At 43.9% G+C, this 12,500-nt stretch overlaps 2 protein-coding genes across 2 annotated transcripts in view; both read left to right on the forward strand.

Moving 5' to 3' along the window:
- Positions 1-1,717, forward strand: part of LOC132861133 (uncharacterized) — a 4,165-nt gene extending 2,448 nt beyond the window's left edge. Inside the window, exons 5-7 of the mRNA XM_060892515.1 lie at positions 1-1,080; positions 1,263-1,320; positions 1,573-1,717. The exon at positions 1-1,080 is cut by the window's left edge and continues 553 nt beyond it. Of these exons, the coding sequence (XP_060748498.1) occupies positions 1-1,080; positions 1,263-1,320; positions 1,573-1,667 (1,233 nt within the window). The 3' untranslated portion in view covers positions 1,668-1,717. The remainder of the gene's footprint in view (positions 1,081-1,262; positions 1,321-1,572) is intronic.
- A 3,492-nt stretch (positions 1,718-5,209) lies between these two features.
- The window catches only part of arl6ip1 (ADP-ribosylation factor-like 6 interacting protein 1), a 9,594-nt gene continuing 2,303 nt past the window's right edge, over positions 5,210-12,500 (forward strand). Inside the window, exons 1-5 of the mRNA XM_060892528.1 lie at positions 5,210-5,362; positions 6,550-6,683; positions 7,258-7,377; positions 9,787-9,904; positions 10,490-10,574. Coding sequence (XP_060748511.1) covers positions 5,327-5,362; positions 6,550-6,683; positions 7,258-7,377; positions 9,787-9,904; positions 10,490-10,574 — 493 coding nt within the window. The 5' untranslated portion in view covers positions 5,210-5,326. The remainder of the gene's footprint in view (positions 5,363-6,549; positions 6,684-7,257; positions 7,378-9,786; positions 9,905-10,489; positions 10,575-12,500) is intronic.

Here is a 12,500-nt window from a genome sequence, read left to right on the forward strand (position 1 = left end):
TTGCTGGATCTGGTGAAGAACTTGGTCACCTCAGAGAACATTCAGGAATCTGTGGCTGTTGAACAGTTGCTTGAGGCCACCAATGTTGCAGACAATATTATGCTGAAAAGGTTATGTTCACACATTTTTTCAGGTTTACCCAGTGCAAAAAGCTCGGGATCCAGCACATCGTCATCATTGAGCGCGTCGGTTGATCTGAATCAAGTTGCTGTTGATATCATAAACAGTGTGATCAGTGGATCAGCTGTGGAGATCGGAATAACCGACATGGAAAACAGAGTGGAAACTTGGCTAGGTGAAGCTCAGCAGAGTGACGCCGACGCTCGCTCGTCTTGCTACTCAAAGAGCTCCTCAGACATTTCCTTGAAACTCCAAAATCTTTCTGGACTTGAAGATCAAAAGCCTGTGCAGCAGTTTACAGATGCAGAGACGAGGCCTTCAGTCCAGAACAGTCCGTACGTTTCTCTGCATTTTTTCACTGTTGTGCGAGATCGCCTGAAGGCTTTCTTTACAACCTTCTCTGAAGGTGCTGATGATGATAAAAGGGCAGATGAGGATCTTGTCGGTCCAAACTACATCGGCGAGGACGTCTCGGTTCACGAGCTAACAAAGCCTCCGTCTCCGGAGGAGATGATAAGGCAACAAGCACATGTAATAACAGATGTCATTTCAAAGCTCCTCCTGAGGAACGTGTCTAAAGCAAGACAGATGGGCCGCAGTTCATCAGATTCTGTTCTGAAGCACACGTTCCACTTTCCTTATCAGCTCGTTTACACGTTTGTCGAGCAGTCCATCAAGACTTTACTACAGAATGTGGTGAACACTGGGTGGAACGGCGGCACTAAAGCGCAGAAAATCTGCTTTGTGGACAAATCAACCAGTTGTCCGTCTACTCCAATGCTCCAGGTATCAGCAGCTTCATCAAGCTCGGTTCATCGTGCCGTCGTGGAGGAGAATCTGAAACATCTGAGCATCCATGAAGGCTCCTTGTATCCAGCAGCTACGAATCAGGAGCTGAAAAATCAGCTTGGGTTTCGCTTCATTGTGAAGATGAAAAAGGCTGTGATCAGACTTCCGTCGGTATGCAGGACATTTTCTCTTCTTTCCAGTGTCAGAGCTTCTGAGTTTTATTTTTAGTTATTGATAATTGTATGTTTATTGATCATTAATCACCGGATTTACGTCGCGTGAATTCATCACGTTATGGTCTTTAGTTATCTTATTTTGGTTCTGATTTGTCTTTGTGTTTTCCAAACTCGCAGCATCGCAGGAGACGACACAGAGCTCCTCTGCCATACGTTATACGGCCGATCTCTGCTGGTAAGTCGTGTTTACGCCACGTGTCCTTTAGTGTATATCACGTATATCTGACCTTCATCAGCTCTCTGATTCCTGAGAATAAATGATGATGATGATGATGATGATGATGGTGTTAGCTGCTGTTAACGAGTTTGATTATCGTGATTAAGAGTTTGAGCTTTTATCCCTTCCTGCTCTGTGCGACCTGACGATCAGCTAAAACAGAAGGTTTTGTCAGTATGATGTAACTCTGCTTCTTCTTCTCATTTTCAGCTTCACACAGAGAATTAAAGGTCTCAAAGTTGATCTGTAAGAAAGCTCGCAGAACACTGGGCAGGATCTTCAAGTCGCGTCTGACCAAGAACTAAATACAAATAAAATAAATTAAAAAACGATCTTAGGATATAAATAAACATATAAAAATTCGCCTTTGTACGTATCGGATTATTCTAGTAACGTGTTTTTCTATTTTTTATATAACTTTTGTCTTTAAATTCTTTTGTCTTTAAATTTCATTTTGAAATCACTTTCAATAGATGTGGATGAGATCGATTTGTGAATATTTATTATTTATTTTCAGTTTACAAGCTTCAAGTGTGTGTTTTCATAAATTCAAGGTTTCATATTTTCTTATTTAAAGGGTGGAAAGTGGCTCAGTGGATAAAATGCTGGACTGCTGAACCCTCAACTGTTCACCTGGAAATATGAGAAGTTTAAGTCAAATGCTGTAAATGTAAAGTGCTCTTAGTGTCACAAGACAGACCTGAAACACACAATACGGCACAGCAGTAGCTCTCAGCGGCCGCTCTGGATACAATATGGTGCTAGTACATGGTCAGCAGAGACCGCGGTGTTCATGTATACAACACAATACATTACAATACCTCATGTAACTGCTGCTATAATACTAATGTTCATTCCAGTATTTCTGCACACGCAAAATATTGATTGAAAATACACTTTTTACACTGGGGCTGTTTTTGTGTATTGTCTTTTTTTTTTTTTGTATTTTTTGTTTGCACTGAGGGGGTCACGGTGGCTTAGTGTTTAGCACGTTCGCTTCACACCTCCAGGGTTGGGGGTTCGATTCCCTCCTCCACCTTGTGTGTGGAGTTTGCATGTTCTCCCCGTGCCTCGGGGGTTTCCTCCGGGTACTCCAGTTTCCTCCCCCGGTCCAAAGACATGCATGGTAGGTTGATTGGCATCTCTGGAAAATTGTCCGTAGTGTGTGATTGCGTGAGTGAATGAGTGTGTGTGTGTGTGTGTGCCCTGTGATGGGTTGGCACTCCGTCCAGGGTGTATCCTGTCTTGATGCCCGATGACGCCTGAGATAGGCACAGGCTCCCCGTGACCCGAGGTAGTTCAGATAAGCGGTAGAAGATGAATGAGTGTTTGTCTTTTGTCCTGCACTGTTTGCACCAGGTTGTACAGATAAGTCCTTATAGCTCTGTCTTTGTTTTAGCATCATGGTCCTTTGTCTCATGTCACTGTGTACTGATCAGCTGTATATGGTTGTAATGACAATAAAAGCTGCTTGACTTGACTTGAAATTACCAAGAGAAACAGGCTAAAATGGAAGGCTAAATCAAAATACTAAGAACTTTCAGAGGTTTCAGCAAACAGATATAAAAAGGTTAGGGCAAGAACAGACAGCAGGAACAGAGGTCAAATCCACAAGAGCTAAATGACAAACAAGCGAACAGTAAACACTGATAAAACACTGATAATATGCAAAGTAAAATGCAAAGTCCTCATTAAAAGGGAAAACAAAACACATTAAAATAATAATTTCCCAATTGGAGAACAACCAATAATAAGAAAGTGGGGTGGAGACGAGACAGGAATCAAAACACACAGGGCAAAATAAATACTTACCCAAGAGGGAGCCTTCTCCTTCCTGGGTCTCCCCCTGGGTGTCAAATGTCCTCTCTAGCTACAAGGTTAAGTAAAGTTTTAGTCTTGTGCCACATGTCTAGTCTAGAAGCAGGCAAAGAGACAGGGGCCACTTTGTCAAGGATGGACAAATAAAGGCACAAGACAGGGGGATGGCCTGGGACATGGGCATGGATTGGGACTAGAACATGGTTTGGGACATAAACATGGCCTCGTACTACATCAGAGTTTGGAACATGAACATTCCTGGGACTGGAGTAGGGTTTGGGACATGAGCATGGCCTGGGACTGGAACTGGGCCTGAGAGATGGGATTAGCTTGCAACAGGGTCAGGACAGTCGCTGATTTGACCTCAGCCTGCTGCTCGGCTTGGAACAGAACGTGGAAGGCTCTTGACTGTTGGAGGTAACGCCGTCTGTCTCTGGAGGGGGCTCTTGAGCATTGGAGGCTGCAGAGTTGGCTACAGGAGGGAGCTCTTAAGTGTAGGAGGCTGTTCTGGCAGCCTATAGGAGGATGGACCTGAGCTTGACCCTTGGGCATGGACAAGAGGAGCTTGCAGAACTCTCCACAGTGCTCTCAATATAAATTTGTCAATATCCCTTCATCAGATCCTGTGTCAAGAAAAAGAAAGCTGCACCTAACCGTACAAGCATTTTGTCAGCGCAAGCATTAGGTATGCATCAAATTTTGACACACTGGTTTTTCTGAAGTTCACACACAACCATATCGATCCATCTGCCTTGGGCACTAAAATCACTGGGCTGGACCATATCATAGCATAGATGTGAGATCTTCCTGAATAATGTTTTTTTTTGTGTTTGGCCAAATGATAGGGATGGCTACATATCACCATCCTTGGGAGCATCTCAGTGTGGTATCGTATGAGATTACTGTGACCAGATAAAGGCGTGAACATGTCCAATAACTTCTGCTGCCAAGTGGCAACCTTGCTGAGAGGTGGTTTCCACAAAGGACCAGAATGGAGTCATTTTTAGATGATCCTCTGTTTCTAGCTACTTCCTCATTGTTTGGATCATCACCAATTCCACAGGGACCACCTCTCTTCACGGTTTAATAAGGTGGGGTTGTAATTGTGCCATGTCCCGCCTCTATCCATTCACCTCATAGTTGATATCCCTGACACGTCGTTTGACCCAGATACAAATTATCCAGATATAAGACAAACAAAACACCAGGGACAACAATAACGATTCCCAATGAAGAATTGGTAACAACAACTGGGCCGTCTCTTCTTTTGGTTTGAGTGTCCTGTGTCTCTCGATAGAAGCTTTAATAACACAAAATACTGGAAGGAGAGTGCAATTTTTGGCTTTATTCACTACTTTTTTTATTACAATTTTAATTTTTTATTACAATTACTTTTTCTTGGTTGAAGGTGTGCTGGAGAGTTTCTTATCGTGTCTGATAAAGAGGACAAATCCCCACGTAAGGCAGGAACGTGTAACTGCCACCTCAGTTGTACGCTTTTGTCCCCTGAACTGAATAGTGATGGCCACTAAAGGGTACTTGAACTAAAGGGTATCTCCTTTTGGTTTTATTTTGTGGAGTTTGCATGTTCTCCCCGTGCCTCGGGGGTTTCCTCCGGGTACTCCGGTTTCCTCCCCCGGTCCAAAGACATGCATGGTAGGTTGATTGGCATCTCTGGAAAATTGTCCGTAGTGTGTGATTGTGTGAGTGAATGAGAGTGTGTGTGTGTGTGTGCCCTGTGATGGGTTGGCACTCCGTCCAGGGTGTATCCTGCCTTGATGCCCGATGACGCCTGAGATAGGCACAGGCTCCCCGTGACCCGAGGTAGTTTGGATAAGCGGTAGAAGATGAGTGAATGAGTGAATGAATGAATGAATAAATGTTATGATGCAAATTAAAATGAAGGAATATTCCCATTTCTAACGGAAGTAACTTGATGGAAAACCGCCCTCTCCAATATGGCGGCGCAGCTGCCGAGTAGCGACCTTGTACTTCCGACCTCACTGTGACGTAAAGCCCTGCCTGTTGTTTCAAATAAAAACGTCGTGCTGTTAACGGCCAGTTGTCAGAGAGAAGCAGCGCGAGCGCACAAGAGCTTCGTTTACGCTCCTGAAAAGTCACAATAAAGCAGAAGTGCAGTGGAATTATGGCTGAGGGCGATAATAAAAGTGCTAATTTACTGGTGAGTCTCAGCTCTGGTTGTTTCTTTGTTTGAACTGTGGCTGTTTTGACAGTTACACAAGCTAGGTGGCTAACCTGCTTTAGCATTAGCTTCGCTAACACTGGCTAGTTTAACGTTAGCTCGGATTTTGTCTCGTCGCTCTTTTTTTTAATAAACAACTTGTGATTATTTTGCCTTTAATGAACGAACATTTTCCCCACTTTGGTAGCTGACTATAAAACGCGACTCGAGCGGATATTTAGCTAAACGAGCTAATAATATTGCTGCTAAAAGGAGGCCAGTTTCTCGTGCCTTATCTCGAACTTTGTGTTTTTAATCTTCTAGAAGTCATGTTAAAATGTTTACGTCTTAATATTTAATATAAATATGACCCAGATAGCTGTCACCTAATGACAGTTTCGGCTCTTTTATGTGAGTCGATTCACCAGCTCGGTTGATCACAAAGAGTCGACTCTTTAGGCTCTTAAACGACTCACAACCTGGGTCTGTTTCCATCTTAATGTTCAATAAAATCTTGGTCTTTAGACTGATTTACAGTTCTGTTTTATATCCCTGTGCTACATGGTGGTGTGTTAAAGTCTACTGTAAAACAAATGATTCTTGTAATCTTACTTTGACCTCCTGATTGTACTCCATTATACACGTCATTATAACACAGCAGAGCAGCCAGTCATGTTAGCACAGTGTGGCATTTAACACAGTGTGGCATTTAACACAGTGTGGCATTTAACACAGCATTAACTTGTACCTCTGAAATCAACATTCCACATTCATGACTCCGATGTTTGTTAGAGCTAAAAGAGCCGCCGCAAAGAATCGACTCTTGTGAACCGCCGCAGGGTCGTGAACGTATGTGTGCATAAATATAAACACACTTTTTTTTTTTTTTTTTTTATTTATCTTTTTACCATAAACGTAGATTAAAGAGTTTAAATCCATCATAGTTTATAAAGACTTCTTCAGACAGCAGGAAGCCTGAAACCGTCCCAGTTCCTCTGTTCTGTTGACTATTAGTCAGCATGGGCTTTGTTCTAGTTCCTCACTAAAGCCCTGCACTGTTCTATCGCTTCACACGTCTCCTGATCTCCCCTGCTGGACACCAGCGTGCTCCTCACACTGACTGGTAGTCTTGGGTTCCCTGACACGCTTCTGCTCTGAGATACTGACCGTAAACGTTCACGTTCCAGGCTCAGGAGACGTCTCAGCTGGAGGAGCAGCTGCAGGGATGGGGCGAGGTCATCTTAGCCGGGGATCAGTTCCTGCGCTGGGAGAAGGCCTGGTTCCCCGCTGTGCTGGTGGGCAGCACCACCGTGCTCTTCCTGTGAGTATCACACTGGAGTCAACACCCATAGCACTCGATCGATCCACACCGGACTCCAGAAACCTTCATCCGTCAATCCAGTTAACGTCGTTAACGTGATAAATTACAAACTCTGATATTTTCATGTTACAATTTTGCACTTTTTCCTTATTTTAGTCTAAAATGTTTTACCGTAAAACAGCATCGTCCGGTCTTATCCACAAAGGGCCGTATGGGTGCAGATTCTTACCAGGTGTGGCTTCTGCTTGGTTGGGATGAGAACCTGCACCCACACGGCCCTTTGTGGATAAGATCGGACACTGCTGGTGTAAAAATAAATAAATAAATAAATAACGTATGTCAACAATATGCAATTCTTTTAATGAAAATAAAATTAGTGTGACTTAAAAGTATGTTTTAAGATGAGGGATGCATATTTTTTCTTCTGCCCTGTCATGATGATGATGATGATGATGATGATGATGATGATGATTATCAGTAGTAGTAAGTGATTGTAGTTTTGTGTAACAAGTTATCAGATGCATAACAAGGTGAAAATATGCTGTTTAAAGCTTCCTCTGCTCCTTCCTGACAGACTTGTCTACTACCTGGACCCGTCTGTGCTGACCGGACTGTCCGGCGCCGTCATGGTTCTGTGTCTGGCTGATTATCTGGTGCCCACCCTCGCCCCCCGCATCTTCGGCTCCAACAAATGGTATGCACGATCTCGCCTTCAAATATAAACGTTTACTTGATATCACACACGACAATTCATGTAATCGGCCTTCACGTAATGGGTTTCCAAGTGTGACGCAAGGTGTTGGAGGCAGTGTGTGTAAAGCAGGCTGCCACTGGACTCTAGGGCGGTGGGGACATGTTCTCTGACTGCATTGTGCCAAGTGTAAAGTTTGGTGGAGGGCGGTTATGGTGTTGGGGTTGTTTCTCAGGGCCAAAAGACAGTTTGGACAATTTCATTCTCCCAACTGTGTGGGAACAGTATTGGGGAAGTTGTTCCTGTTCCAACAGTCCTGCACGCCAGTGAACAAAGCAAGGTCCATGATGTGGATGAATGAGTTCGGTGTGGAGAAACTTGAGTCCTGACCTCAACCCGAAAGTAAACCATTGGGATGAATTAGAGCAGAGACTGTGAGCCTTCTCAGAACAGTTGAAGCTGTTATAGCTGCATTAGTGACGTATAAAGGGACGTGACGTGACATACGGCAGAATTTGTTCTCTGCATTTAACCCATCCAAAGTGCACACACACACACCGTGAACACACACACACCGTGAACACACACCCGGAGCAGTGGGCAGCTATTTATGCTGCGGTGCCCGGGGAGCAGTTGGGGGGGGGTTCGGTGCCTTGCTCAAGAGCACCTCAGTCGTGGTATTGCCGACCAGAGACTCGAACCCACAACCTTAGGGTTAGGAGTCAAACTCTCTAACCATTAGGCCACGACTTACCACAAATGAGGATGTCATAAAAGTTCATGCGCATGTAAAGGTAAACGTACCAAAACTACAGCGTATATCGCAATATATAAAGTAGCTTTCCAAACAAACTGCCAAAAAACAGCCGTTGTTGCACTGAAAAACATCTAAACAGGAGAACACAAGTTCTGAGAGGATCTGACGGTCTTTCAGGAAAACGTCGTGTCCTCACTCAGCCCTGGTGCACGTGATCGCTTGTTCCGTTATTAATCTAATTCAGTGCTGATTAAATACGACGGACCTCTTTGCGCTTTGCTCCCACCTTTTCTGTTGTGCAGCTAAAGGAACATGTGAGTGTGTAATAGAGCAGTTAAACTAGTGCGAGCGAACACCGAGACGTCACCAGAACAGAACACGAGTTTCCATCCTGCTCACATGACGTAAAGCGAAGCATCTGTTTGTCGTTGATGAGTTTGTAAGTGAGATCACGCTCCGGATGTCAGTTTCACGTCGTGTTCTCTGTTTTACAGTAACCTTCATAACCGTGTGCTCGAGCTTCTTACACTGTGACTTTGTCCTTTGCTCTTTCTCATGTCTATCGCAATAAAAAATATCTCTTAAAATGATCCGTCTGTGAGAAGAGAATAGTGGGTGGGCGGGGCTTACTGTCTGTCTGTGCCGTCAGTCAACAGAGCTGGCCAATCACCGGTGTCTGCAAACTCATGCTAGTGGCTGCTTGAGCTTTTTCACCTCTGCGTTAGTTACGCTGCAGTAAAACACAGTAGATGCTGTTCACGTGTCAACATTCACACACTCAGCGTCATGTGATTAGTGATGGGAACTTTGGCCAAGATCAAATTAGGGAGAAAAATTTAGAGTGTAACATTGCATTGATCTTTGGCATCATTTCTGTGTCTTTACACCGTGTCATCGCTGCAGCTCGGTGCGTCCCAGCACAATGTAAATAATACCGTATTGACCATTTGAGACGACGGAGTGTTTTTCAGCTCCACTAGATGTTCTTTCTTCTCAAACGTGTGTAAAAGCAGAGAAACCAGAAGTGGTCTGTCGGCGCGAGACCGCGGTCGTGTAAGTGTCAGACGAAGCTCCAGACCGATTCAGCTTCAGCTTTTTTTCTCAGCCGACTGACCTCAGAACAGATCAGAGTTTATTTTCGAGCATAAGCGTGTCCTCGTGTCCCGGTCCGTTTTATATGGTCACGTCTTGTGTCCAGAAATAAAACCGTCCACACGCTCAGGTTTCAGACCTTAAAGTGGCCTGAACGTCTCTCACTCCTTTGTGCGATTGTGAGAAAATTCCTCCGTGGGATAAAAACGGCTTTACAGGCTGCTTTAAATAAACCTTATGAAGGTTAGAGAGAAGACGCTCTTTAAAGACGACACCAATCTGTGCTTCTGAAGTTTTTTATTTCTCAGCGCGACACATTTTTCCAGCCGGAACGTTCCGGGAATTTGATCTGCTTGTTAAAAAGACAAACATGGTATCGGCTCTAAGGCTTCATGCGGGAGATGCGGTGTGGTTTTCCCGTGAAGCTCGTCAGCGTCTTTAGTTCTGACCGCTTCAACCGCAACAGCTCAGTAGCTACGAGACGAAACGCCGCATTAAACCGGTCGCTCCGATCAGAAACGATACGATGACAATTTTTCTTTTGTCCTTTTGTTTGCACGCAGGACCACCGAGCAGCAGCAGCGCTTCCATCAGATCTGTGGGAACCTGGTGAAGACTCAGCGCCGTGTGCTGGGGTGGTGGAAACGTCTGTTTGCCCTCAAGGAGGAGAAGCCCAAGATGGTAAACCGCAGTGTCCGTCTCACACGTCCACGAGCTTTAACTTTACAACAACGAGCGAACGGCGGCTCTAAAAGCCGTGATAACGAGACGAGCGACAGAACTCGCTAATTATATTTATACAAGAAAAAAAACAACCATTTACTATTTTAGGCTGACACAGCCGGGCCCCTGAGCAAGGCCCCTAACCCTCAATTGCTCAGTTGTTTTAAAAATTTTTTTTAAAAAAACCACGTAAGTTGCTCTGGATAAGGGAGTCGATCCAAATGCCGTAAATCAGCATTCTGATTTACAGAATCTTATCCACAAAGGGCCGGTGTGGGTGCAGGTTTTCGTTCCAACCAAGCAAAGCTGCACCCACACCGGCCCTTTGTGGATAAGATCGGAACCTCAGAAAAACATTACTCACTTTTGTTACAACCAGCAGGTAAATTAAGGCCCCTGTTAATTAAATTATCACCGCTTTGTCGCACGTCTTCCAGGTTATTTGTGGAATTTAGAAATCTCTGATTACACCCTTTAAAGCGCTGCAGCTCCGTCACAATGTCGCTCAGTTCCTCACTGTCGACCCCTCTGCTTTCCCAACAGTACTTCCTGTCGGTGATCAGCACTCTGGTGGTCGTGGCCTGGATCGGACAGCAGGTCCATAACCTCTTCCTGACTTACCTGATCGGTACGTATGAAAATCTTTCTGTTAAATAAGGTTTCAGAACAAGACGGTTTGTGTTCAGAGTGAATTACGTTCATATTTTTATTTATTTATTTATTTATTCATTTATTTATTCATTTATTTATTTATAAATACTACTGAGCCTTTGAGGGTTTAAAGGTGGGGTCTCCATTGTTTGAAAGCCAATGTTGACATATAAAATCACCAAAACAAACACGCCCCTAACCCAAACGGGTCCCACCCCTGTATCGATAGCTCCGCCCACACATACATACGTAACTCAGGCAACTAATAGAAAGAAACGTGTCTTTATCATAGCTGAAGGGAAGAACAATACGATTGTAGATAAACAAACAAGCAAAAATGACACACAAGCATAATCATGTAAAGGACAAAGACATATATTAGTTCTGTGTAACAAAACAAAACCAACGTTACTCACCTATCGAGAAGGAAAAAAGCGCCTCGGCGTCTTAAGTAAAGTTGGTCACATATTCACAGATTGGAGTTTCCCGAGTCAATAACTCCTGAGCTAAACACTGTTACTACACAAAACACGGTTGTAGCTGCGTCTCTACATTACTACGATAGAAAAGAGGTGTTATTTGTGTAGTAACAGCGTTTAGCTCAGGAGTTATTGACTCAGGAAACTCCAATCTGTGAATATGTGACCAACTTCCTGCTCCTTCAGTTCTCTCCAGCGCTGGAAAGCTGATCCTATATTAACACGTCCTACTTCTTACCTTATCGTAAGTCTTTCTTCTCTTTCTTTCTTTGTTTTTATCCTCCATGTCAATGTTAAAACCTCTTTCTGCTAATGTCACACATGCGCACTGAACACTCTCTCCGCCCATATTGACAAGACACGCCCCTTTCTGCTCATTGGCTACACGTTTGTTTTGATTTTTGTTTAGTTTGTCGTCCCGACTCAGTTTACTGAAGCATTTCTCAAACAACGGAGACCTCACCTTTAAGGGCCTTGCTCAGGGGGCCGGCAGTAGCAGATCTGTGCACCCGGGACTCAAACTCACAACCTTCTATAAGTGTTACGCAGTCTCGGTTTGCGTGAAATGACAACGAACGATGAACGATAAGCGTCATGACTCCTTATTCTGGTTCTACACGGTCTGTAAGCTTTTTACTAAGTCTTTAATCTAGTGTTTATTTCCTCCTCACTTTATTGCACCGAGTCTGATTTTAAAACCTTCGACATCACGTTAGCACTCGAACCCAAAGTGACTCTCGTTGGTCTCTCACATACTTCAGTGGAAAGGTGTTTAAAGGTCTTTCTTTGCCGTGATGCGAGTGATATCCAACCGGTGTGTGTGAGAATCAGTGTGTAGTGTGTTGAGTCACCCAAACCCTGCAGTGTGTGATAAGAGTGTTGAGTTAAAGAGGTTGTGGTATGTAGGGCATGAAAACGGAGCCAAGCAATCCAAAATAAGCTCTTCATGACCCAGCATTAAACAGGCCAGAGTGTCGGAGACGCATCCATTTAAAGAAGCCTTGCTCTGAAGCAGGACTTTAACTCCTCACCGTCTGTGTTAAACCAACCTCAGAACCAGAACTTATCTATATGCATTAAATAGAACATTTTAATCTAAATGTGATTATTCCATTCTCTTTCTCTCCTTACAAAATTCCAGAGTTTATGAATATGCAAATTAGGAAGCCCCTCCCTTCTCGGTGTTGGTTCTGTTATTTTATAATACCGTGACACTTGTGGGTTCCCATCAGCTTTCTGGGCTTTTCACACACGTTTGCTAATCAGATTAATGCTCTGAAAAGTTTACAGAATTTATTACCGAGTTCTATTTAGTTCACCATTTGCACAGATTCATAAGGAAATCAGTTTTTTCCAGCGAAATGCTTCACTTATCCTGAACATTTCGGAACCACCTTTATATTACATTTATCTGAAAAGTGTCG

Source organism: Tachysurus vachellii, chromosome 18 (genome assembly GCF_030014155.1).
Source record: "Tachysurus vachellii isolate PV-2020 chromosome 18, HZAU_Pvac_v1, whole genome shotgun sequence".
Classification (NCBI taxonomy): domain Eukaryota; kingdom Metazoa; phylum Chordata; class Actinopteri; order Siluriformes; family Bagridae; genus Tachysurus; species Tachysurus vachellii.